Consider the following 25847-nt stretch of genomic DNA (forward strand, 5'->3'; position numbering starts at 1 on the left):
TCTTACATTGTGTTAACGACTGGACGTCATCCCTTAACAGTTCGCAGCCGGTCGACGTTGTTTATCTAGATTTCTCTAAAGCCTTTGACCGTGTACCTAAGCGCAGACTTCTACATAAGCTAGAACATTTCGGAGTTCGCGGTACTTTACTTCGTTGTATAGATGATTTTCTGACAGATCGATATTACAAAGTTAGAGTTGGCGAATCTTTTTCACAGGAGAGGTTAGTGGAAAGTGGAGTGCCTCAGGGTTCCGTCCTTGGACCTCTGCTGTTTACGGTTTACACCAGCGATGTTCCTTATTATGTCTCAAGTAAAATATCGTTCTACGCCGATGACACAAAAATATATGCCAATCCAATCACAAACCAACTAACCCTCCAAATGGACTTGGACTCTATTTTAACTTGGAGTTCCCAGTGGTTACTGCCCTTAAACGCGGAAAAATGTGTAGTGCTTCGAATTGGTAAAAATAACCCACTTGTGCCGTACTTTGTTAACGGGCAGCCATTAGATTCTGTGTTTTCGTATAACGATCTTGGTGTTATCATAAACAGCAGCCTAACTTGGTCCGACCATATTACCTCTATTTGTAAACGTGCGAACTCCAGACTGTATCTTATTCGGAGGTGTTTTTCGAGAGTTTCAATGCAATAATTCTGTAAACTTTACACTATGTACGTAAGACCCATACTTGAATACGCTGGACCAATGTGGTATCCTGATCTGGTTCGAGACAAGACTATGTTGGAAAACGTCCAAAGAAAAACCACCCGAATTTCTTTGGGACCGAGAAGACCTTCTTATGCAGAAAGACTTAGTATGGCTAACCTAACTTCTTTTGAACTTCGCCGACAACGTGGAGACTTAATTACAACTTTTTTAAAATATTAAAATTCAATTTTGGAAATCTCGATGAAATGTTTATCATTAATCAAGATGAACGCCTCAGAGGTCATCAGTTCAAACTGAAGAAAGAAAATTTTTCTACAAGATCAAGGCAGAACTTTTTACCAAATAAGAGTTTTTGAGTGCTGAATTAACCTTAACGATAACATTGTCTCTGCTCCCTCTATCAGCTCGTTCAAAAACAGACTTGACCGTTTTACATTATAGTTAAAATATTGTTTTTCTTTTAAACCAAAAATTGTAATTTTATTTTTTTTTATTTGTAATTTTTGTTTTTTACTAGTAGGTTATTAATGAAATTTCTTTGTTTTTGGGCATAATAGGGACTTAGTTCCTCTGCCCTCGCTTATGTATAATAATAATAATAATAATAATAATAATAGAAAATTTTGGATTAATTCAATAAATCGGGAAGCAGAACGTACCAAAACATTTTAACAATTTTATGAAAAGCTGAGAATAATTTTTTTTGTATATTTTCATAGTTTCGCTTTGGAAAATGGGCTTTTCCTTCAAAGTTTACTTTATATTTTTTTACATAACTTAGAAAAGCCAATAATACATTCTATTACAGTAACTTTCTGGCTTCCTTTGTGAATATTTATCAATTTTCATTCTTGGCTTATTTCGTATACCTTTTAGGAACTTTAGAAACGTATTCGAAAACGTTTTTTACTCATATTCGACACTTCAGATGCTTTTATACAATTTCCACGTATTTGATTTTCCTCAGCTAAAAATTTCTTTAGTCGAAGCCGATTGATTTGTGTGCTATAAATACATTTTCAAGTTCATGAAATCAAGTTTATTGTGATTCATTTGGAATTTCAATTTAAATTATATACAAAGAGATTTAGGTATATGCAAAATATATTAGAAGTTGTTAAATTTCTATTGACTAATATAAAAAAACGGCATCTTCGTATTTGTAACATTAATCTTGGATTAAAAGAAAACTTTTTAAATTAATAATGTCTAATTCAACATTGATTTCTGAATATGTTTATTTTTGGAACTTGGAAATTAGTTTTACGAATTTTTATTAAATTCCAAAAATTCATATTAACTTTGAAATTTACCTATTAATTTTATTATTCATTATTATAGCTCGGTCAATGAACAAAATTTTGCCAAAACAAAAAAAAATAAATCAAAGATAAAAATTTGGTAATAGATAGTTGAAAGTGTTTATTATTAAAAAAGAGGTTTACAATTCTAAAGGGGTGGGCTCAGGATACTGAGAAAGCCCCGGGAGCCCTGAAGAAGAAATCAGAGAGGATGTCGAAAGCTCGACGCAGTGATAATCGACGCTGTTTAACCCGGAAGACTGTTGAGTAATATTAATTCTTGTAATAGTATTAATCTTAGCTCGAGTTTTAATTGTACTAACCGAGGAAACCTTTCCGAACATTATATATATATATATATATATATATATATATATATATATATATATATATACATATATATATATATATATATATATATATATATATATATATATATATATATATATATATATATATATATCTAAGGGTTCCTTTTGCTAATTAGTTACACAACTGAGTTTCTGAAATCAAAAGATTTATTAAAACATGTTCTATTTACATTATTTACACAAAATTTTACCTGAAATTAAAGAAACGACATTTAATGTCACTAACTCTGGATGTTTAACATTCTTAACCACAAAATAAAATCTGACAAGGTGACAAGTTTTTAAATATAAAGATGACAGAAGTGGTTGTGTCTAATATTCCAGATAATGTGCTCGGTAGAGTGCGGCAATATTTGAATGATGAAATGATTATTTCATTACATCCCCTTTCCCAGAGGAGAAAATATTCATGCCTTGAAAGTTTAGTAATCGTCTATGTCTTCTTCATCTTGTTCTTCATCTTCAGATGTTGAGATTGGAGTCAGCTTGGATATGTGGAACAGATTGGACTCTGATGTTCTTCGGTTCAGGTTTATTCTTGTTTAATTCACTGAAAAGGTGAGTAGTTGAAGTCAGTGAATCTTTATCAAGTCTGTTCATGATGTTTTCTGGTAAACCTAACACAATCAGGTTTATTAGTGTGTTATTGTCAATTAACTTATTAACTTCTAATAATAATCTTTCTTTTTTTGTGGCATATTCTAATAGAGAACCAGTTTGATATTTGAATGTAAAAGCATATTTTATTTGGGACCAACCTTTCTTTTCATAAGTATCACAAAAGTTTGTTTTCCAAGTTTTCCAATCTGATTTCACTGTATATTTAGTTAACATACTACCATACCAATCTAAACATTGTTTTTCAAGTAGATGTCTCAAACTTTCTATTTTATCTTCATCATTTAAAATTTCAAACCTTTCACATTCTTTTTCAAATTCTTCCATCCATTGTTTAACATTTGGCATTTTAATGGAAAAATTTTCAATTAAAAACTTTTCTGTTAACTTCCCCACATTTTGAATGTTTGGCAAATCTTCATAGCTAACAGCAGCCGGTTGTAGTTTTTCTTCTAAATACTGATCACCAAATTGTAAATTTTCACCTTCATCCAAATAAATCTTCCTTAATTCATCATCTAATGGGATCCATACATTTCGTTTTTGACCTCTTTTTTTCAATGAGTTTTTTACTTTTGTAAATGAACTGGATCTAGATATGTATGTGTGTTTATTTCCCTGCTTAAATTCGTCTGGGATATCAAAAATACGACCATCTGGAGTCTCAATTGAGGCAATACAGATTTCATTTGATTTACTGTCTGATGATCATAGTATTTTGAATTGGAATCTCAATTTGTCCATGACCAAAAATGTCGTTTTATAAGGTTCCTTTTGATAATCAGTAACACAACTGAGTTTCTGAAATTAAAGATTTATTAAAACATGTTCTATTTACATTATTTACACAAAATTTTACCTGAAATTAAAGAAACGACATTTAATGTCACTAACTCTGGATGTTTAACATTCTTAACCACAAAATAAAATCTGACAAGGTGAAAAGTTTTTAAATTTAAAGATGACAGAAGTGGTTGTGTCTAATATTCCAGATAATGTGCTCGGTAGAGCGCGGCAATATTTGAATGATGAAATGGTTATTTCATTACATAATATATATATATATATATATATATATATATATATATATATATATATATATATATAAAGTATATATATTTAAATTTTCTTTACGTATTAGATTTTTACATATAACTATAAAATACGTACAAAATGTGGATTATGTCTAAATAACTACAAGAAGATTCTGTTCGCGTGAGTAGCCGAAGACGCATATCCAATAATCAAAGATTGTAAATTAGGTCAACCTAATGTTTATTCACAGTGTCAGGCTTCAAAGTGTTCGAGAAATTAATTTTCTGAGATTGGTTTAGGATTTCTATGGGAAATGAGTAATCTGGTTAAGTGTTGGAGCGTATTGCTGAATAATTAATACTTTATAAGGTATTAATACAATTAAAATCTTAGTTTACCTTTTTATCAATTAGTTTATAAAATTAAAATAATACAATTATGTATGTAAATTTTGTTATAATCTTTGAACCAAAGCTTGTATACTGGCGTTGTATTATTTTTCTCTACAGTAAAATGCTGAGGCGAGCGTCACGGAAATAGTGCCACGAAACACGAAATAGCAGTTCGTAGTTAGCAGTGACAGTAAACATTTGGAAGAGCCCATTTACGCGACAAGGAGGGTCCTTTATGGTCATACACTAGTTCGCTCGGCGCGGCGGTCAGATTTTAATACCCTAGAGCAGTGGTTCTCAACCTGGGGGCGTGAGAGAATTTCAGTATCTATATATATATATATATATATATATATATATATATATATATATATATATATATTAGATTTGAGTTTCTTGAACGGTACTATATTTAATATAAATTTAGTATTTCTTGGGTTTAGGTTCAAATAAAATATATTATTTGTGGAACTAGATTTTAATTTAGAAACAGACGAATATCCTGGCTGGCCAATCTTAGGAAATAGGATGGTCTAACGTCAACTAATTGTATTACCAGTTGCAGTTAATAGAATGTAACTATTTAGCTGTTTCATATCTAAATGAGCTACAGCGTTGGGAGAAATGTTCTGTAGAAAATATTAAGTTAGTAAATCATTAATCTTTTCATAAAAAATATTTGTGTCAGTATACTTATAGAAAAACTTTATATCTTTAAAATGTATAAGACGAGAAAGCGTCAGCGTAAACAAAATAATGAAATCTTTTAATATCAGTAAATATACCGTTTCGTAGAGTACTCAAAAAGCTTTTCAACTGTTGTTAATACACCGTATTCCTCCATTAAGCTTTTTGAGAGCGTATTTAAGCTTCATTTCCGTTTCGCTCTTACATTAGTATCTCTTCGGAACAAAGAAAATGTGGAGTTACTCTTTTAGCCCGTAACTTTTTCCATGGCTCATTAGTTTATTTTTCATTTTCCCGTTTAATATAAAAGCTATAAAACGTATCTTGTTATTAAAAACATAAAATATGTATTTAAGACTTCGTTAAGATAGCAATAGTGACCTTTGTAATTTGGAAAATCCCACAAGGAAGACGAATCCGGGAATATTTTCTAGTTATTTTTACTATTTAAGACAGATTGAAGAGAACTTTACAGATTGTGTCGTCCTTATTGACGACAAAATCTTTGCACAAGAAGTCATCGTCTGACTTACCGTAAGATTAGAGAGTAATCAGCTGATGACGATTGGTGTTAAATAAAGTTGAAAGAAATTAATCGAAAGTTAAATGTTCTGTTTAAATATTCATTGGAATTAAAAATTTAATTAATCTCTCTATCATGAACCGAAAATTGTCCTTCTGTCCCACTTGATCTAGGTCCTACTGTCTAGGTCCTTTCCATTCTCCATTGTTTCCTCATTTGTATTTCCAGATCTTTGTACTTATCAGGCAGATTATTGTTGTTAGGTATCGCTACATCAGTGTCGTTTGTCCAGTATCTGTATAATATCTGGTCTATTATATTTTACTGGTTAGTCAGTGAGCACAGTGCAGTTCCAATATATCTTGTAGTTGTCATTCTCAAGCATACTCTCAAGAACGTATTGGTAATATGGGAGATGGTTTTTTTGGAGAAGTCCCAGTTTGTTAGCTATCTCTTTATGAAGGATCTGTCCACTGAGTCGTCCCGTTCCTTATATTCAGTTGCAGTAAAAGGCCGGCAACCCTCGATCAGATATTGGACAGTTTCTTGGGTTTGACATCCATATCGGCATTTGTCGTTTTGGACCTTGTCCTTTTTGGACTCTGGAGGGTCTTTGACGATATATTTCATGTAATTTTTGGATGGTATAACCTGGTTTTGAATGGCAAGTAAGGAGCCTTTTGTTTCAGGGAATATAACAATAGTTGGACACTGTTTTATCGACGTAGTCTTGACTGATTTCTTTGTAATGTCGCCCATTTAGTTTATGTGCATTCTTGGTTCCTTCAGTTTAAGCGATGCGCGGTGGTGTGTCATCTACTACGGAAATCGCGCGATTTAAAGTAGATGCATCCGAAAATTAATTCTTAAATTAGTCTTTCAAAAAAAATCTGTTTTGTTAATTGCTTACCTCAATGTTATTAACCTTATTATCATTATTACAACATTATTATTAACCCTAACATCTCAAACGGATGTTTAAAAATATTGAAATATGAAGTTTTGAAAACTTACCGAACAAATGCATTCAGTCTTTTCTCCCCTAAGATCGTTGACTACGCTCTGACAACTGTCAAAACATACACAGCCGTTGTCGAAGGCTCTGCCCGAACTCAAATCGCCCAGACTGAGTTTCGTCGCGTTGGGAGTGCTCTTCTTCAGACCTGGAAATAGAGCGGAAGCGTCACTATGCGACCTCTGGTGGTGTTTTTTGATGTGCTGTGGGACGGTCAGTTTATCACCGGACGCGCTGTTCAGAGACGTCGTCATTATCTTGTGGTCTTTCGGCCTGAGTTCATCAGAAAGGATGAGGTTGCGCAGTTTGATGCCGTGAGGCTTCTTTTTAGTTGGTACGGATGCATCTGAACTAAAGGCATCCAATAACCAGGCACACTTCAGCGAAAAATCTATGGATTTTCTACATCTGAAAGAAAAATAACAATATTTAAATATGTTGTTAAACAATTTCTGAACAAAAAAATACTGATGAAAATGGAGACAGGTGACATTCATTACAAACTTTACTTTATTTTTACATATCACCACTTATATAGTGCCTAAACCAATCAATTATGTGAACCACATACTTATTATATATTTAATTTTTTCGAGAATAGACAACTTTGGAAACAAAACATTATTATTTGTACAGGGTGGCCAAAAAGTATTTAATTTTTGAATTCAATTCATTTATACGATTTAATACGAAATACATTTTACTGTTGTCAGCAAACAGAAAAAGTTGTTTATTTGATAATTAAAAATTGCTGTTCGATTAAATTAAACGTTACAACTGGCAATAATTGAACCACGATGCCGATAATCTTCTTGAACATTGTGGATCATTTCTAGAGTTATATCACGAATTTACAATTTAATTCTGTTATTCAAATTTTGTAAATTTTGTGATCGATCCATGTAAACTTTAATGTTAAGTAACAACATAGGAAAAAAGTAAGTGGTGTAAGATATGTAGATCTTAAGGGCCATTATCTTGTCCCTGGTCTACACAGAATATTATCATGAATAAAAACAGCAACGACATACATACTAGTTTGAAATAAAACTTTAAAATTAAAGTAAAATATTTAATAAAACTAAAATATTTCTTCTTCTTATGGTGCCTATCCGTTACGGATGTTGGACACTAACATGGCTATTCTGAGTTTGTTGACTGCTGCCCTAAAAAGTCCGGTAGTGGTTAAGTTAAACCATTTTCGCAGGTTATGCAGCCATAAAATATTTACTAAATGAAATATATAGGTACATTTAAATTAAACATTTCTTTATTAATTATAGATCACTAAAGCTTTTTGTTATATTAATTAATTTGCAGAGTACTATCATAGTATAGATTACTTTTATCAAACAAAAAAATTGTTTTTTATCAAATTTATCACTTTATGACTGATAAGCTACCACGGGTAATTAACAGTTTATTTTGAGGATCAATGACATTTTACAATGTACTGTTAGAATTGTTTAAACAATTTGTATATTCCCAGTTATTACTGTCTGTATTTAAATTTCTAATTGTAAATTTAAATGTATAGATTTTTAACTGGAACCTCGAATGTGTGTGTATAGGTAATGGATTTTGACAAGAGCTATGACCTTGTAAATAACAGGTAAACTTGTGTACTGCTTCGGCATGACTCATAGCTCTTGTCAAAATCCATTACTTCTACTATAAAATTTGGAACGAGTTCTACTACTTTATGTGCCATTAATATGATACTTTTTTGGATTAAATATATAGGTATCAACACTGTCTTGAGGTGAATAATAGTTTATTTTACCAAGTTTTACTGTTTTAGGTGTTTGTTTTAAGTGTCTCATTTGGAGTGTAAATGCTAAAAGAATTCTAATATTTTTTCAAATTTTCTCACATTTTTTCCCAAATTTCAGCAGTAACAGTAATTAATACTTATGGCAGGTAACGGTAGAGCAGGCCCTAGAACAAGTCGTGGTAAAATGGTACAGATCTTTCCGGAGAGTCTTTTGAACAACTTGCAGTGGATATTCTCGGTCCACTTCCGATGACAGAAAGAGTAAACTACTTAGTAAAAAGTACTTAAAGGTCACAATGGATTATTTTTCAAAACTGACTGAAATTGCACCCCTCCCTAATCAAGAAGCGGCTACAGTAGCAGAACCATGCATAACACACGTCGTATCAAGACATGTGATTTCCTTTAGGGTTACATTCTGAACAATTACGAAATTTGAATCAGAATTATGTCAAAAATTCATGAAAATCATGAGTATTAAGAAAACTATGCCTATCTATCCGCAATCAGACTGACAAGTTTCAAGAAATTTATTCTTATAATTCCGAGTAAATATTCAAAATAATGTTGCTCACGCCATCTATCCGCCAAGCGCGGAAGCATCTAACCTACTCCAAGAATCAAACTATAGTTCTAATGGTTCCGACCTTGGCCGCCTCAAAATTGGAGCGTTCGTAAACTCCTCGCCATTCTCCTCCCTCCCTTTCTCTCTTTGAACGTCCACAGACAGGACGAAAATTTTGTTTGAGTGGTGTCTTGATGAGGTAAGCCATAAAATTCCTTTTCCCTTATATATTTCCCAGAGAGCAATAATAGTGGCCAGAACTATGTTTACTGGGCCGAGGTTATCTAAATAGCTGTGGATGTATGGTTTGTGTTCTGAAACCAACAATTCGAAGAATATCTAGTTTGCATAGCCGCCCAATCCTATATATTTTTATTGTGGATATTATGTTTCATCTGCCGATAGATTCAACGTTTCTGCCAGGCTGAGAACCTAAATACCTCCGATACAAGATGCTTAAGTGTTACGTGTGGCCTGTTCTCCTGTACGGAATGGAAGCATGGACGTTAAAGGCCAGTTCCATTAACAAACTTGAAGTGTTCGAAATGTGGTGCCTGCGTCGAATGCTCAGAATATCATGGACGGACAGGGTCAGAAATGAGGAAGTACTCAGAAGAGCGGGCTTACAGGATAGGGAACTTTTTAATTATGTAAAAAGTAAGAAGACTGCATACTTGGGGCACATTATACGAGGAGAACGATACACTTTTCAGCAACTGATACTCGAAGGGAAAATAGAGGGTAGGAGAGGTCTCGGACGTAAAAAAATGTCATGGCTGCGCAATATTCGACAATGGACAGGAATCCACAGCTATGAAATGCTTCGCAATGCTGCTAAAAACAGAATTATTTAACATCTCACCTGACAAGACGATGTACGGTGGACGCCTACGCAGAAATGCATGGCACCTTAAGAAGAAGAAGAGAACCTAAAGGGTAAAAGCTTATATCCTTTCTACACGCCACAGAAGCATTTGGATAATTCAGGTGGTACCCATTTTATATTTTTTTTATTGAACAGTGAAGATTATCTAAGAACTAAATAACAATGAAGTGATTTATTATTAATCTTTTAATTACAATAAATATCTACATTCATAATCTAATGCCATTCTCATTTGTAAGTTAAAACCGTAAACACAGATTGTTTATTTCTTTTCTGGAATTAGGCAACCTTTTAACGTAGAATCTCTTAATAACTTTGTGATCGTTACAAAATAATAAAGGTTAGCTTGGTTTTAAATTTTTCATTTTATTTCTTTATCTGAGCTCGTTTCTTTCCGAGGATAAACTATTAAGGAATGGCGCCCAATTCACTTTAATTTTAAAGCTCATGCAAACATATTGTATATGAGTTTAGAAAGAACGACACCCAACCTCTTTCAGACCCGAGCAGAAAGGCCTAGATTGTTTGTGTACTTAAGTAAATAGTTTGCTTACGTTACAAGCCTATAGAAGTTCCGAACATGAAGCGACTGGTTATTCTACATAGATGAGAATCACCAAAAGAGAAATGAAGTTTTTTCAAGATGCACAACGAAAATGAAATTCCTGTAGTTAGCTGTATAACATGAATCACAATAGTTTTATTTAAAAATCGTTTATAAAAGGTATATAATTAAAAAGACCCTTTCGGGCTACATCACAGAACTACTAAAGGACTAAAAAGTCCATCATCAGTGTATTATTACAAGGTGTACATGAATCAAGCCACTAAATATCTACCTACATTTTTGTTGAAAACAATGGTGTGATGTTAAAGTATTTAACAGATACCCTGCATGGCAACGTAATACTCTAATGGGGGGTTCCTGCTGGACCTCAGACAATGTCTGAATCGATTCTAGATGACAAATTTCTCAATATCTTATTTTTGGAAAATACCTCATTGGGAGGAATTTGCTCGTAAAAGTTTAAAACTTCAAAGGCCAGATTCTACAGGCATGCTATCATGACAACTTTTGAAAGAGGACAACCCAGTCTGATTATATAATAATCCCAAACGTAAGAAAGGACCTCGTCCGAAACTTTAACGAAAGTAGGAGAGCCCGATTACCATCTTGCAGAAAATAAACGACCTAACCTATCACATCCAGTTTTCAGCTAGAAGTAAACCCAAGGTAGTTCATATCCAGACATTAGCCCAATACCATGGAATTGATCCACTCTATTGGCTTCAGTCGGTCCTTGATAGACCAGTTTCGAGCCGAATAACTATAAAGGAAGAAGCAGTGTTACGATAGTTCCATAAGATTTACTGTACAAAAAAAAAGTTCTTTGGCGAAAAAGAAGAAGTATTAAAAATCTAGAACGTTCGAGATGTCATGGAAAAATCCCGAAATGTCTCATAAGGTCTGAAACGTAAGAAAATGTATATAAACACAGGCAGTTTACAGTTTAAGTACTTAGTAGTAGTAATTGAGTTTTTGAATATGTATATTGTTGCTGTTTCAATCAGTGTTTACAAAGAAGTGAAACAATATACTCGTATTAATATAAAATGTAACAAAGCACTAGAAATTCTAGGGTCACAAATTGTAAGAAATATTACAAACACATTACACGTGTGTTTTTAGTCTAGAGGGACAAAAAATACTAGATTCGAGTCATGCTATATTTTCATTTGGAAATGCATTTTCATCAAGTAAAGGTTTCATGTTTTAATTTTATTTTGTAGTTTTGTACTCCGTGAGTGTAACAAATTATTGTAGCGAACGAAAACTTCAGGGTAAAGCTAATTAAAATAAAGTATGTAAACGTGAAGTTATCTTCCTCGTTGTTACCGGTTTCACCTTGGCACGTCAATATAACAAATCTTTGACGTACGTGTCTCATGTTATTGCTGGTAATGAATATTCCAATATTACGAAAATAACTACACCGTAAATGAGAAGACCAATAGTTTAACTCTGCAGTTGATTTTAATATTTGATATTTTTATTTATTAAAAGATTTTAAGATTTTAAAATCTTGGAATTATGGACCTATACTTAGAATTTGAGTTATAAAATATTGTCAACTAAAAAGAATAAAGTCACAATTAAAGGTACTTCTTCGTTTGTCGTATAAGTTGTCCATGCAATATTTAATACCCAGTTCTATATATAGATATATATGTCGATATACTGATCTATAATGTGCCTAAGGGGTTACATAAGGATTTGAATACCGACGCTCTCAGTTTCGAAACAAGTGAAATATTTTTTTTTTCGTTTTTGAAACAGAATTCCTTAACAAATTTAATCCAGTTTGATGATTTCATTCAGTTGTAACTTGCCTTACAGTATTTCTTCGACATTTTTGCAAACTTTTACTAATATTCTCTTATTCTTATCAGAGGGCTTTTACCTTTTTTATCTAAGATACTTCATGTTTCCTCATAATGGTTAATTATATTTCACATTAAAGTTTTAGGAATATTAATTTCATCCGCCACTTCAAGGATCGTTTTATTGCGGCAATAGTTTTTAATCACCAACTCACGAATTTTTGATTTTGTAGATAACGTGCACCATTTTATTACAATAATACAGTAATTCACTCAATTTGACAAGAAATTAATTGTGAAATATAGTTTGACGCTTGTTAGTGTCCGGCTGCATTGTTTTCACAGTCTAATTATCTTATCTTGTGTGGTCTTTAGCAGGTACTTCAAACTCTTCCATTATTTAGTTGTTACTAATTTTTACATATTTTGATGATCCTTATGACATTAATAGGTTATGTGGGTTGTATAAAACAATATTAATTACGTTTTGTGATTAACATTATATAGTTGTTAGAGCTTGTACTACCTGATTCATATGCTGTATTATAATATAGGGTCACTAGTTTGTCAATATTGACCTCACTGATCAGTTTTTAGAGTTTCTGCAATGATCCCATCTGAACCGGGTGCCTTGCTGTTTTTGAGCTGATTTATAACATGTTATTTTTTATTTTGTAACAATAATAACAAGGCGACCACGTTGGGCGCCATTTGTAACAATAAACACAAACCAGCCAAGTTTGGAAACCAACGTAAAAATTTAAAACATGCCTCACGTTGTGCGCCAGATGTAACAATAATAACAAGCCCCACGTTGAGCGCCATTTGTAGCAATTATAATTTGCTTAAAGAGGGGACTGAACAATTACTGGGCTTGGAGATAGGACAAGCAAAAAAATTAAAACGTTTGCGAACGGCTATTCGTGTTTTGGTTGGAGAGCAAGGTCATGAATAAGGATTCCTTTTGGGGGGGGGGACTGGGAGAACTAACTTCGAAAAAGAAATCAAGAAATATTTACAGAGATGTCATGGGTAACACTAAACAAAAAGATTTCTAAACTATTTAAAATGAGGAAGCCGTTTAAAAAAATCCTGCTGCTGCTTAGAAAGTAAGGTTTAGGTTGTTTCCTTTATAAAAATATTTTAAGGGTGAATATATTTTTAAAAGAAATAATTTTTTTAAACTCCTAGTTTAAGAGAAAAATTACATATTTACTAATATTGTACATAAACAGTTATTACAAAAATATATAAATTTATCAATAACCTTACATTGAACCTTTCAACAAAACAAAATTTAAAACTATGGTTATGTACCAAATGGCAAAAAAAGATGTACTAATTGTCATATGTCGAAATGAACTTCCAAACTTTGCTGAATTATTAATTAATTATCAAAAGTTAATTTTATTTAAAAGAAACTAAAACATGACAATTAGTTGATACATAAGACTTACATCTGTTTATAAACTTTTTGAAAACGATAAATGTTTATTTAGAAAAGTTTAACAAAATAAACTGGCTTCACTGGCTAATTATTTCTTTTGAAATTATTAAAAAACGTTTGTTACCTTAGATTTGAAAACAAAAAACACTGTCCCACAAAATTGAAACAATCAAAATCTGACCTTTGAAAGACACAAAATAGAGGAGGCCGGACAAATGCTGGAAGAAATTAAATCAAATACCAAAACTTCAGGTTATCCTGAATGCTATGTGATTTTTCAAACTCGGCTGCTTATTTTCCACTTAAAACCATGTCGGCTTACTTAGCCCTCAGAATGCATTTATCAAATCTCTTGTCACAGGATAGAGCTTACAACAAAAGATGATTTGAAATCACCTTATTCTCTCACACACGTGGTATTAAACGAAACTTTGCCAGTTTTTACAAAACTACACGAAAACTAACCTTCTTCCTCAGAATCTCAAATTGTTCTCTTACGGCTGCCAACATCGAAGTCCCGATGACAAAATTCGGACTTTGAACCACAATGAAAACGACTGCTCTCGTAGCCGGTCCATCGAGAAGTGACATCATCACTCTAAAATCACTTCGCATACTCCTCACACTTGTCCGCATAAGCAGAAAGATTCTACCTGCGTAAATATCCAGGTGGAACCAAGATCAAACGAGAGAGCAATTTGTTTATTATAAACAGACTCGAAAATGTTATATTATCAATCTAGAGACTCAAAAAGTTTAGGAATATTTTCCGGATCAAACAATTTTGATATAAGAGGGCTCTACAGCAAGCGGCAAAATTTATCCGAAATCAACAAAAATACATGAAGGGTACTATATACAAAGATCTTTCAGGTCGCAGTGTGAAAAAAGATAAAATACATATTTTCATAGTTTATAAACCGAAGATTTTGTCGAAAAGTCATTACTTGCGACGTTATCTCAAATTACAAATATGTAATGAAATTGTTCAAGCGCCACAATAAGTAAAGCAGAAAAAAAGAAGTTAAACCAGATTACACCATTGGAGAAGTATAAAAGTGTTACAGTGCCGTGCTCGCAGAGGTGAGAAAACTTCCAGGTTAATAAAAAAATGTATCTTAGTATCTTTGCATAAAACCAAAAATATATCTAATAATGTACAAATCCTAGGGTATTAAAATTACTTAATCAACCATGAATCTATATGGAAGAGAAATTTTCATTATAAACGTTCAATGATTCATTCACATTCAATAATTGTGAGAAATATACAGAGCAATAAAATATAAGCACTGGAACGCTGGAGTAGGTGCTTGAACAAAAAGCTTCAAAACTTCAGAACAAAAACTGAGTATCCAAACGCCCACTTAAAAGATTGAGCTACGTGAAATACACTCGTATTAAAAGCAAAAGCATATAACTGAATCCTATAACGTTTTAAGCAATTTAGAAAAACAGATTTAGGCCAACCAAAAACGTATCAAATAATGAAACCGGTTCTGGGTTTGATTTTTATGCCCTTTGCAAATTAATCGAATGGGGACGCCAGTTAACTCTTTAAGCAAATTAAACAGTCGTTTCATTCTTAGCGTGGGAAGCTGAATATATTTTCGGACTAATGTTTAAAATATCCATTGTAAATTTCGAAAGGTTTGAACTTGATGAAAAAGGGACATTATTTCAAAGAGATGAACTCACTCGTAGCGACGAAATACCTAAGGTCACGGTCTTTTGAAAATTTAACGAGTTATTTTGGCAGAATATTTGGGAGGGTACAAAATATAAAATATAAATTGTTTCCTTCTTATTAATTATCTCTCATTTGATAAAGGATTGTAATCATACATACTTATAATTATTCATTGTGATTTCTCTAATTTACGACAACAGTTTGCTAAAATACTAAAGCAAAAGTTAAAGTTTCTTCTTGTTCTAGTTTTACATAACTTTCTTTTTTTGTCTTTTTCAATATTCCGTATTGTGGCCAGATTTATGCTTTGGTAACATGACAATTTGCTGATATGTTTCTCGATCTTGTGCAGAATATAACAATTCATCTGGTGATAGATCAGTCCATTGGCGAAGATTGGAGTTCTTACAAATGTATCACTTTCCTTCTATCCGTTCGTATCAGTTGCGTCTCCTTGCGTTTTTTTCAAAAGTCATGGTACCCTATTGATCTATAAATGGTTCTGTGTGAATTGTTTTCATTCTGGAATATTGGAAAGATTTAAGGTTTCAGCACATGTCCAACCAACCTGTAGATACTTTTTCTTATTTCAAATTTATACGGCATCTTAATGCGAAAACTTCAAAATAAATTAATTTCAAATCACAGTAAACAAACTATTGTTTCCAAAGGTAACTTAATAATATTCTGTTTTTGTTAAAACTAAAGCCAATGCATTTTGTGCCAAAACTAGGACAAACGTTAGTTAATCCATTGCAAAAAGGATTAGGGTTAGTTCTCATGTTCTTATAATATATGATAACTTTATTGATATGTGATTTATTTGAATACTTTATCTGATTACTTTATTGGATTATTTTGTGATACGTACAATTTTATCATTGTTTATTTTAATGATTTGCATTTTTTCTCGTTTGTGAATATCCCATTTCTGTTGTTTTTTTTTTGGGATTCAAACATTTCAAAACAGTGGAGCCCTTTTTTAGTAGAGTTGTTCTCTTCCCTACTTTTTTTTAGTGTTTTATATGTATTCTTTCTTATGTTTCTCGCCTCTATGAATGACTCCGTCCATAATCTACCAGGACTGAGCAACTGCTCCTCCGAACATAGTGTATCGGTGCCCTAAGATTATTTCTTAATAATCTAGTTCACTATGTATCGTACAATACGATCTGCTTATTTTGACCACAAAATAAAGGTGCGATTCTAGCATAAAAACTGGAATTTAAAGAAGCAATTCAGTTTTACTGCCGAAACTGTTCTCTCCCTTTGACGGTGAAGAATATTCTGATTGATTGCCAGTACTACAAAGAAAAAAGAAGATATGGAATCTCAGATGACATGAAAACCACCTTAACTATAAATACTTAACATTATTTTTTATTAGAACAAATTTAGAAATAAATACTTAACATTATATAAGATACACATACTGTTGCAGTTTCGCAAATGTATATAAACATAAATTATTATAAACATTAAAAAATATTAACAGACTTTGTGTTAATTTTAATTCTCCCCGTATATTTAACCAAGATTCCGTGTACAACAACACAGACGATATAGAACAATGAACGGTTGTTAAATACTTTGTTGCAGACAAAAGAGAGTAATTTTATACATTGTATGTTAAGAAACAACCATAAAAAGAACCATAGAAAATGAATGGCTTTAGTTAAAAGTGCAGATCGCTGGATATTTATCGCTCACACCTAGCGTTTGCTTGTACAAAACAACTCTGGGCCCAACGGCCGTGGCAGTCAGTTACCATCAAGCAATCAGTCGTTCCATCCAGTAGGGGTGGAGGCTGCCTCACACTCAGCGAACAGAGACGTGTGTTGGAGTTCTGGGGTAGTGTTCCCTATCTCGAGATACTTTTGTTCCTGACCTGCCAAGAAGACAGGGTATTAGCTACATGGTAGCATTTCGGTGGTAAAGTACATATTTTATTATATACCAATTGCGTTGTTTGTTGTTTTATGACAAGTATGGGTTACTTGTATATTGCCTATAATCCGTTCACAAATTGTTGAGAGCACGAAATGGCCCTCAAAGTCATAAAACGGTCGTAAAATTTGTATCATCATAGGCGTTCCTGAGGTATTTGATCGTTTGTTAAATGACAAGCAAAATACAAAAAAGTATAGTCTCCTAACTGAAAGATTTAATCAAATAATCGAGCATATTGATTAGAGAACTTTAGGAGGTGTATGCTTTTTAAGGATTGTGCTGCCAAGGTGGTTAATAACTATCAGATCTTGACTGCTGCTTCATAGTGTTAATATACCTGAACATTTTAAAAATCTTCTAATACAGATAATATTAGATAAAATTAAATAACTAATAAAATGAAAAACAATCATAAATCAATACATATATTTATAGATTGCAAAAAGTATTTATCTCAGTTTAAGAGCCAAAAATTGTAGGTTTTATTCATTCAGTATAAAATATATTTAATAATAAAAGAATATCCGAGAACGTATATTATACGGAACAGGCAATTTCTCGCGGAAACGGCGTTTAAATTGAATCAAGGGAAATCTCCAGAGCAATGATATTTGCCGTAACATCTTGTGTCGCATATATTCTGATTAAATATATTTTATGATACACTTTGAGTACGAAACAGGTGCTATAATTCATAATATTACTTCCGTTATTAAAATAAATAAATAAAATTCCATAATACTATTTGGTAATGACAATAAAAAAGAACATTGGAGAATATTTTTTTTTATTTAGAAATATACAATCCACATCAACCGCGCAGGGTTATTAGTGGAATAACATACACAAGGATTCAATTTATTTACATTAAATAGATGTGTATGTGTTGCTTTCTGCTCATACGATGACCTTTATATAACATATAACGACATCAGAAAGGGGGAGATTGTCTATATGTTCAATCTAGAACTCGCTGGTTTCTCCCTTTCGCATTGGGTGTGTATATTTCCATGGAAAAATAATAAACGAGTAGACTATATAAACTCTATTTCTACAAATTTAAATCTTATGTGCTACGAAACCGATACGACAACGTATATTGAGATGAATTTACAAAAGGTAAACCACTCTCCGTAAAAACACAGCTGTTTTAAAAACTAAACATTACGAGATGAGTGGTGGATAGATAATATATCACACAATCCAAACCGCCCGTCTACAAAAGAAATTTTGAATATGCTAAATATGATACAAGAAAGAACAATGACTTTAACAGTTGATTTCTACTTAAATGTAATACAAAGAAATAAAATGCATTAAACAAAATGCAATCGAGAAGGAATTATTACTTATATTATACTATAAACAATTTAAATGTAATGACAATTGGCAACAAGACATAGATATACTATAATTAAAGTTAATAATATTTCGAAACGACGGAAATTGTTATGATTAAAGTTTAACGCGATACAATAAAATATTAAATAGTTCAGAACAACTTTACGATTTCGCAATAAATGTATCCATAATCGGTTCACAATTTGTCGATAGCTCACTACAAGTTTAACCCTAATTAGAGAACTGAAATACAGAGAGAACAGGTAATACAATATACTAGTAAAAACGAACCTGAAACTGACGGCTTAAGAAAGATGTTGGTGGTGATCTTACACTGTGAGATGATGAGATACAAATGCCAGATGAATGAGGAAACAGTATCTTAGTATCTGAGTCCAAAGACAAAGAAGATAATCAACAATATATAAACTACAGGGCCATATAATTTCGTATTATGAAAATATGAGAGAGGTAGAGGCAAAGAGAAGACGGAGATTCCACAACAGAATTAGACTCAAATGCGAAGAAGAAGATACCTAATTTTTTTTAGAAATGCTATGGGAACCAGGGAGGCACTTTTTGCGCTAAATATCGTATTACAACAATGCTGTGATCAAATAAAAGATGTATATGCATGCTTCGTGAACTTCGAAAAGGCATTCGATAAAGCACAGCATGTAAAATTAATGCAGATGCTGAAAAATATAGAAATAGATAACAAAGATATTCGTGACATTAAAATTTTATACTGGAATCAATCTGCTGTCGTAAAAAGTGAAGACAATTACACTGGCGAAATCTCGCTGTTACAACGAGGAGTCAAACAAGGTTGCATTTTGTCCCCAACATTCAATGTTTACTCGGACCAGCTATTTAAAAAGACACTTAGAGACAGCCATATAGAATTAAAATCAACGGGGAACTACTTAATGTAATTAGATGCGCAGACGATACAGTAATTCCGTCAGAAAATATTGAAGGTCTCCAAATTCTGCTTGATCGTATTCACGAAGTATGAGAGGAAATTGACATTAAAATAAACTCAAACAAAACTAAATTGTTAGTCTTTAGTCGTAAACCACATCCAGATGCAGAGCTTCAATTAAATGGAATCCAAGTTTAAAAATTTCACAAAATTACATATTTGGAAACTGTGATAACGGACCAAATAGATCCAGACATAGAAATAAAACGAAGAATAGCAGTAACCAAAACTAGTTTTGTGAAAATGAAGACATTTCTTTGCAATAATCATCTTAGTTTAGAACTAAGACAAAGAATGGTTAAGTGCTATATTTGGTCTGCAATTTTGTACAGAGCAGAAGTGTGGACACTAAAAGTATCCAGTATAAACAGAATTGAAGCATTGGAAATGTGGATTTATAGACGAATGCTAAAGATACCTTGGACACCAAGAAAAACTAATGAGGAAGTACTAAGGAGGATCAACAAAGACTAGGACATATATGGAGGGGAAATCGATATAGAATACTACAACTGATCCTTAAAGGCAAAATAGAAGGTTACAGAGGTGTAGGAAGAAAACAGGTTTTTTGGTTATAAAACATTCGTTAATGGACTCAGATATCAAATGCAGGACAATTATTCCACGTGGTAGAAGATCGAGAAGCCTTCGCAATTGTGATCGCCAACGTCGGATAATTCTGATGACACGTGAAGAAAAAGCAGACGGAGACTTACTTCTCAGAAACCGAGATATACAAAAATCATTTGGAATTTATGTTTAATGATTTCGACCAGAATCACCATAATATCAAAGTCGGTAAACAATAATTTATGCGGAACCTGTAGTAGTTAATGAAGGAAAACGATCCTAGTTCGGAAAACGACGCTGTTCTCTGTAACAGCGAGATTTCGCCAGTGTAATTGTCTTCACTTTTTACGACAGCAGATTGATTCCAGTATAAAATTTTAATGACACGAATACATCGTGCACGAAACATCTGCATTAATTTTACATGCTGTGCTTTATCGAATGCCTTTTCGAAGTTCACGAAGCATGCATATACATCTTTTATTTGATCACGGCATTGTTGTAATACGATATTTAGCGCAAAAAGTGCCTCCCTGGTTCCCATAGCATTTCTAAAAAAAATTAGGTATCTTCTTCTTCGCATTTGAGTCTAATTCTGTTGTGGAATCTCCGTCTTCTCTTTGCCTCTACCTCTCTCATATTTTCATAATACGAAATTATATGGCCCTGTAGTTTATATATTGTTGATTATCTTCTTTGTCTTTGGACTCAGATACTAAGATACTGTTTCCTCATTCATCTGGCATTTGTATCTCATCATCTCACAGTGTAAGATCACCACCAACATCTTTACATAACGTAATTCTTCTTCTTATTGAGTCTATATTGTTTAGGACCCACGGAGTAATATTTAATTCTTCAATATGATTCTCTATTCTTTGTCTAAGATCTTCTAAATCCGCTACAGGAGTTTTAAAAATCGAATTTTTTAAATGTGGCCACAGAAAGAAATCACAGGGAGTCCAATCACAGGATCGACGAGGAAATATAATAGGCGTATCTAAACTTATGACCCTATTGTCAAAAAAGTTTCTAATACAATTCAAATTTTGATAATAAATAAGAAAGTATCCTTCTATTAATTAAACATCCATCAATTGATTTATAGTTACAGTTACAGTTTGTGTAACAATTAATTACTATTAATTGAATTAAAACTATTTGCGGTCACTTTTTAACTGTCAACGAGTGAGATCTCGTACTAAAAGATTACAACACAAAGATGATACGCAAAAAAAGAAACATAAGTCTTTTCAATAAAAAATCGTATTCAAATAAAACATAGAAGTACGAAAATTGTTGAAAATTTTGTTCATTTATGTCTAAATGCACACTAACAGTACCTAACAAGTCCCTGCAACAAACAAGACACCACTTTCTGCAGCATTTTCTGAGTTTTTCTGGGTCACAAAATAAAAACACCTTTGATGTGATTTTTAAAGAAAGAAATAAGGTTAATATAGCTGATATGTCAAATATTCGAGTAATAATATACTATTTTTATTAGTAATGACAATGTAAACCAAATAAATGTGATCTCTATTAGTATCATATTAAAAATTCTTTTACACAACACAATCGCTTTTCGTACTAAAGCGTTCATTTGTAAAACTACACTACTGACCAATATAAAAATAAATGGGGGCTATAGAGCCAGAAAACTTTATTATATTATATAAAAGAATAATATCCAAGGTCGTCAATTTATTGTTCTTGGCGGTAATATAAATTCCGCAAATTATAATCAAATTTATTTATTAAAAAAACAGAGCGGCAGTAGTTGAGATGTCATTCTAATTGAAGAGAATATTGATCAATTATCCGTGACGACGAGACCGAAGCCCAAGGCGAAGCGATAATAACATTCACAGGACTCCAATGAAAAAGCGTTGCGTACCGAGCAATTTCAGCACCGGCTGAAGGAGTAATAAGATAAAAACAAATACATTTGTCTTATTGACGGTGCATTCACGGAGGTGGATGACCTGTACATAGGAAAAGGTATATAGCTAGTTTTGCTTAATACTTCCTTCATTTTCCAGTTTCTCCCCGACACTAAATGAGCAAAAAAAGTAGTTAATGCTAGATATTTGTAAGTATACACAAGAAAATAATTATGGTTTAAAATCCACAAAGAAAATTACATTCCTGTAGTTGGCTGTATACCATGAATCACAAAAATTGTATTTAAAAATCCTTTATAAAAGGTACACAATTAAAAATACTATTTCGGGCTACATCACAGAACGTTTTCGGACTAAAAAGTCCATCATCAGTGTATTATTACCAGAAATATATGATTTAGTGGCTTTAGTTATTTAGTCGCTTGACTCATGTATACCTGGTAATAATACACTGATGATGGACTTTTTAGTCCGAAAACGTTCTGTGATGTAGCCCGAAAGGGTCTTTTTAATTATATAACTTTTCTAAAGGATTTTTAATCAAAACTTTCTTTAATTATGGTTTACTTGTTTGTTGGATATTAGATTTAATGGTATATTTAAATCTTCACCTGAAAAGATATTATTCTTCAGACTTATAGTCATATAGTTTTAAATTATTTCACTACATTCCTCAATAAGAACTAGACTTGAAATATGTAAGGCACCAATAATAACAAATCCATACGATTTAGAAAGTACCAAACTTTAAATATGACCTGCCAGAATTTTAGCTCAATTGGACAATTAGTTTACAAGTGACAGTGGTTTGAATGTCACTAATTTTTCTATCACCCAACTGACAGTGCTTAGTTATACTAATGGTGTAACACCAAGTCAGAGTAATGAATATTTATTAAAAGTAGAGAAGACCTAATTAACTGATATTTTTGTGTACCCACATTCACAAAAATTTCAAAGGCATGAGATTGTATACACTTTTTTGTTTTTACCAAACCAAGTCTTATAACAAATTAAATGTCGATTTTTATCATTTGGAAATAATTAACTGGAACGACATGCGATACACTTACACATATTAACGTAAGTTTTTAGAAGAGAATGACATAAATTGCGCTGATTGACAGAACTGGGATCTTTAGCCAATAACTAACTACCGTTTTGAGATCTTCTAAAAATGAGTGCAGATCATGTTCCAAACACACCTAATCACAATTCACACCACTCCAAAGAAACGCTGAATGGTGTCGAGCTCTGAGGCTCAACTGTGGCATACAAAAATCATAAGCACCGATTGATATTACATCTCTTACATTACATCGGTCAATAAGCTCATCGGAGCCATACCTCTTGCCACGGAGCATTTTTTTAGATCTAAAAAAGGTGGTAGTCGCTGGGGCAGATCTGGACTATACTGCGGATGCGAAAGCAATTCAATTGATCATTTCTCCATGTTTCAAATAGTAAATGAAAGTAATTCCTTGCAGATCTCAAAATGCAGTCACAACCTTTCCGGCGGTTTCATTCGTCTTTACTCGCTTTGGACTTATTCCTCCGGGTACTGTCCACTCAAGTGACTGCCGATTTGATTCCGGAGTGAAGTGATGGATCCATATTACATCCATTGTGACATACCGACGCAAAAACCCAGACTTATTCCGATTAAACGTGCCCAGACTCATCAATTCGTTGTTGTTTTTTGCCCTGGTGTGAGAAAACGCGGCACCCATTTGGAAAACAGTTTCCTCATACCCAAATGTTCGAGTATAACAATGAAAAGAGTACTCTTTGATAACTTTAGAGTGTCAGCTATTTCTTGCAACTTCACTGTGCGGTTTTCCATAATAACGTTTAGCATTTTGTCGATGTTTTCAGGAATAACTGCCTCATTTGGCCTTTCAGAGCGCTCAGAATCATTGGTGTTGGTTCAACCGCGTTTGAATTCAGCAAACCATCGTTTAATTGTTGTAATTGATGAAACAAAGCCCCGGTAATACTTTTTGAGCCATTGCTCAGTTTTTACGGTACTTTTTCCCATCAAATAACAGTGATAAATTAACAAACGAAATTGCTTCAAATCCATTATTTATAAAAATCAAAAAAGTAACGTCACTTCAAGCACTGCAACTCTGTAAATTTTGACGCATGCGTTTGAAGGTTTTCATGCGGATAAGTCATTAGAGTCACCATCTCCTGGTTAGGCGGGGACTTATTAACCAACTTAATATTAATATTATTTAAATAAAGTTACAATTTCAAGTATAAGTTGATGAGGCTGTAGGTTCAGTAGCCTATGTTGATCGAGTTAAATGTCCAAAAAATCCAAGAAATTCTGATACACCGTAGAACCATGGTATAATATTTTAGCCTAATCTACCTTCAATTTATTATGTATTATAGAACCTAAAGAATTTTGGCTGTTACTAGAAAAACCCGAGAAGTTTAATCTGAACTTCATCCAAAAGGAAGACATAAGATGTATTAACCAAATTGCGTATTACTAAGGAACATGGTCCGTGATATGTTACGTAGATTAGCTATTATATTGTGAAATAATGAAATTAACCAGTAGTCTTACGTTTTTTTTTATAAAATTTCGTTATACTGTTAATTACGTCTGTAGCATTTTCCACCCAAATGTGTCCTATACGAGATTGTTTCATATTAAGTATCAGTGACTATTGGGAAAATTTAACAAACTTTTAAAAACAACGAAGTCTGCTTTGTATGTAAAACATGTATATATCTATACGTATATATAACCAAAGGATAGAATGAGAAGGGGAGGTAAGCCCAGAGCAAGATTCAAGGATGACGTGGAAAAAAAAACTAAGAATACTAGGAGTACCCAACTAGAAAACCAACACGAAAAAATTAAGCAAAACAAAGTGATTTGCTAAGATGTGCAAAGAGCTGTAGATCTATGTATGTACTGCGAAAACTGAGCAGGTATCATATCTCAGAACTTTCATAAGTAAACAGAATATTTCATAAGTAAACATTTTCCAAGGCAATATTTTAGGGAGCCGATCCTGGTTTAATGTTTGTTTAGTCATCCAAATAATAATGGAAGCAATATATTTGTTTATGATTTTTTCTTTGCTCTAAAATAACCATTATAGTGAACAAGTAGAGACTGATAAGTATGAATTCAGAAATTAGATATACTCTACTAAAACTATCAAATAAGAAAAAACATGAATAGTGACATAAGAGTACGTAATGTATGTATTTGTATTCGTATGGGAGAATTCACAATGTGAGATCGATTGTGTTCTTTATAATTTTTTGCTTCTTATATTGGTTCTTGGAAATAAAGCCAAAATAACCATTAATGAAGAAACTCTACCGAGGAACCGCAGAGGCAAAATACATTGAGAAATATCCTGTTTTAGCTAGTTCCATGATGTTGAGGAAGATCAGATGAAGCTGGGAGTCAGAAGATAGCAAATAACTTTGGATCGACCTGCTTGAGAAAAATCGTTAGTTAGCCATAGTTAGAAAAAAGTCGCAAGAACCATCAGTAAAGAAACTCTAGCAAGGAACCGCAGGTGGCAAAATACTACATTGATAACGATCCTTTTTTTAGCTAGTTCGAGGATGTTAAGGAAGATTAGATGAATCTGATAGTCAGAAGATGACAAACAGTAGCTAAGGATCGATCTGCTTGAGAAAAATGTTTAATTAGCCATAGTTAGAAAAAAGCTATAAGAACCATCAGTAAAGAAACTCTAGCG

At 32.6% G+C, this 25847-nt stretch overlaps 1 protein-coding gene across 1 annotated transcript in view; it reads right to left on the reverse strand.

Moving 5' to 3' along the window:
* Positions 1-25847, reverse strand: part of fwd (phosphatidylinositol 4-kinase beta fwd) — a 265938-nt gene that overhangs the window by 38714 nt on the left and 201377 nt on the right. The window contains exon 4 of the mRNA XM_072534539.1: positions 6616-7024. Within this exon, the coding sequence (XP_072390640.1) occupies positions 6616-7024 (409 nt within the window). The remainder of the gene's footprint in view (positions 1-6615; positions 7025-25847) is intronic.

The sequence above is a fragment of the Diabrotica undecimpunctata genome, chromosome 6 (genome assembly GCF_040954645.1).
Source record: "Diabrotica undecimpunctata isolate CICGRU chromosome 6, icDiaUnde3, whole genome shotgun sequence".
Classification (NCBI taxonomy): Eukaryota; Metazoa; Arthropoda; class Insecta; order Coleoptera; family Chrysomelidae; genus Diabrotica; species Diabrotica undecimpunctata.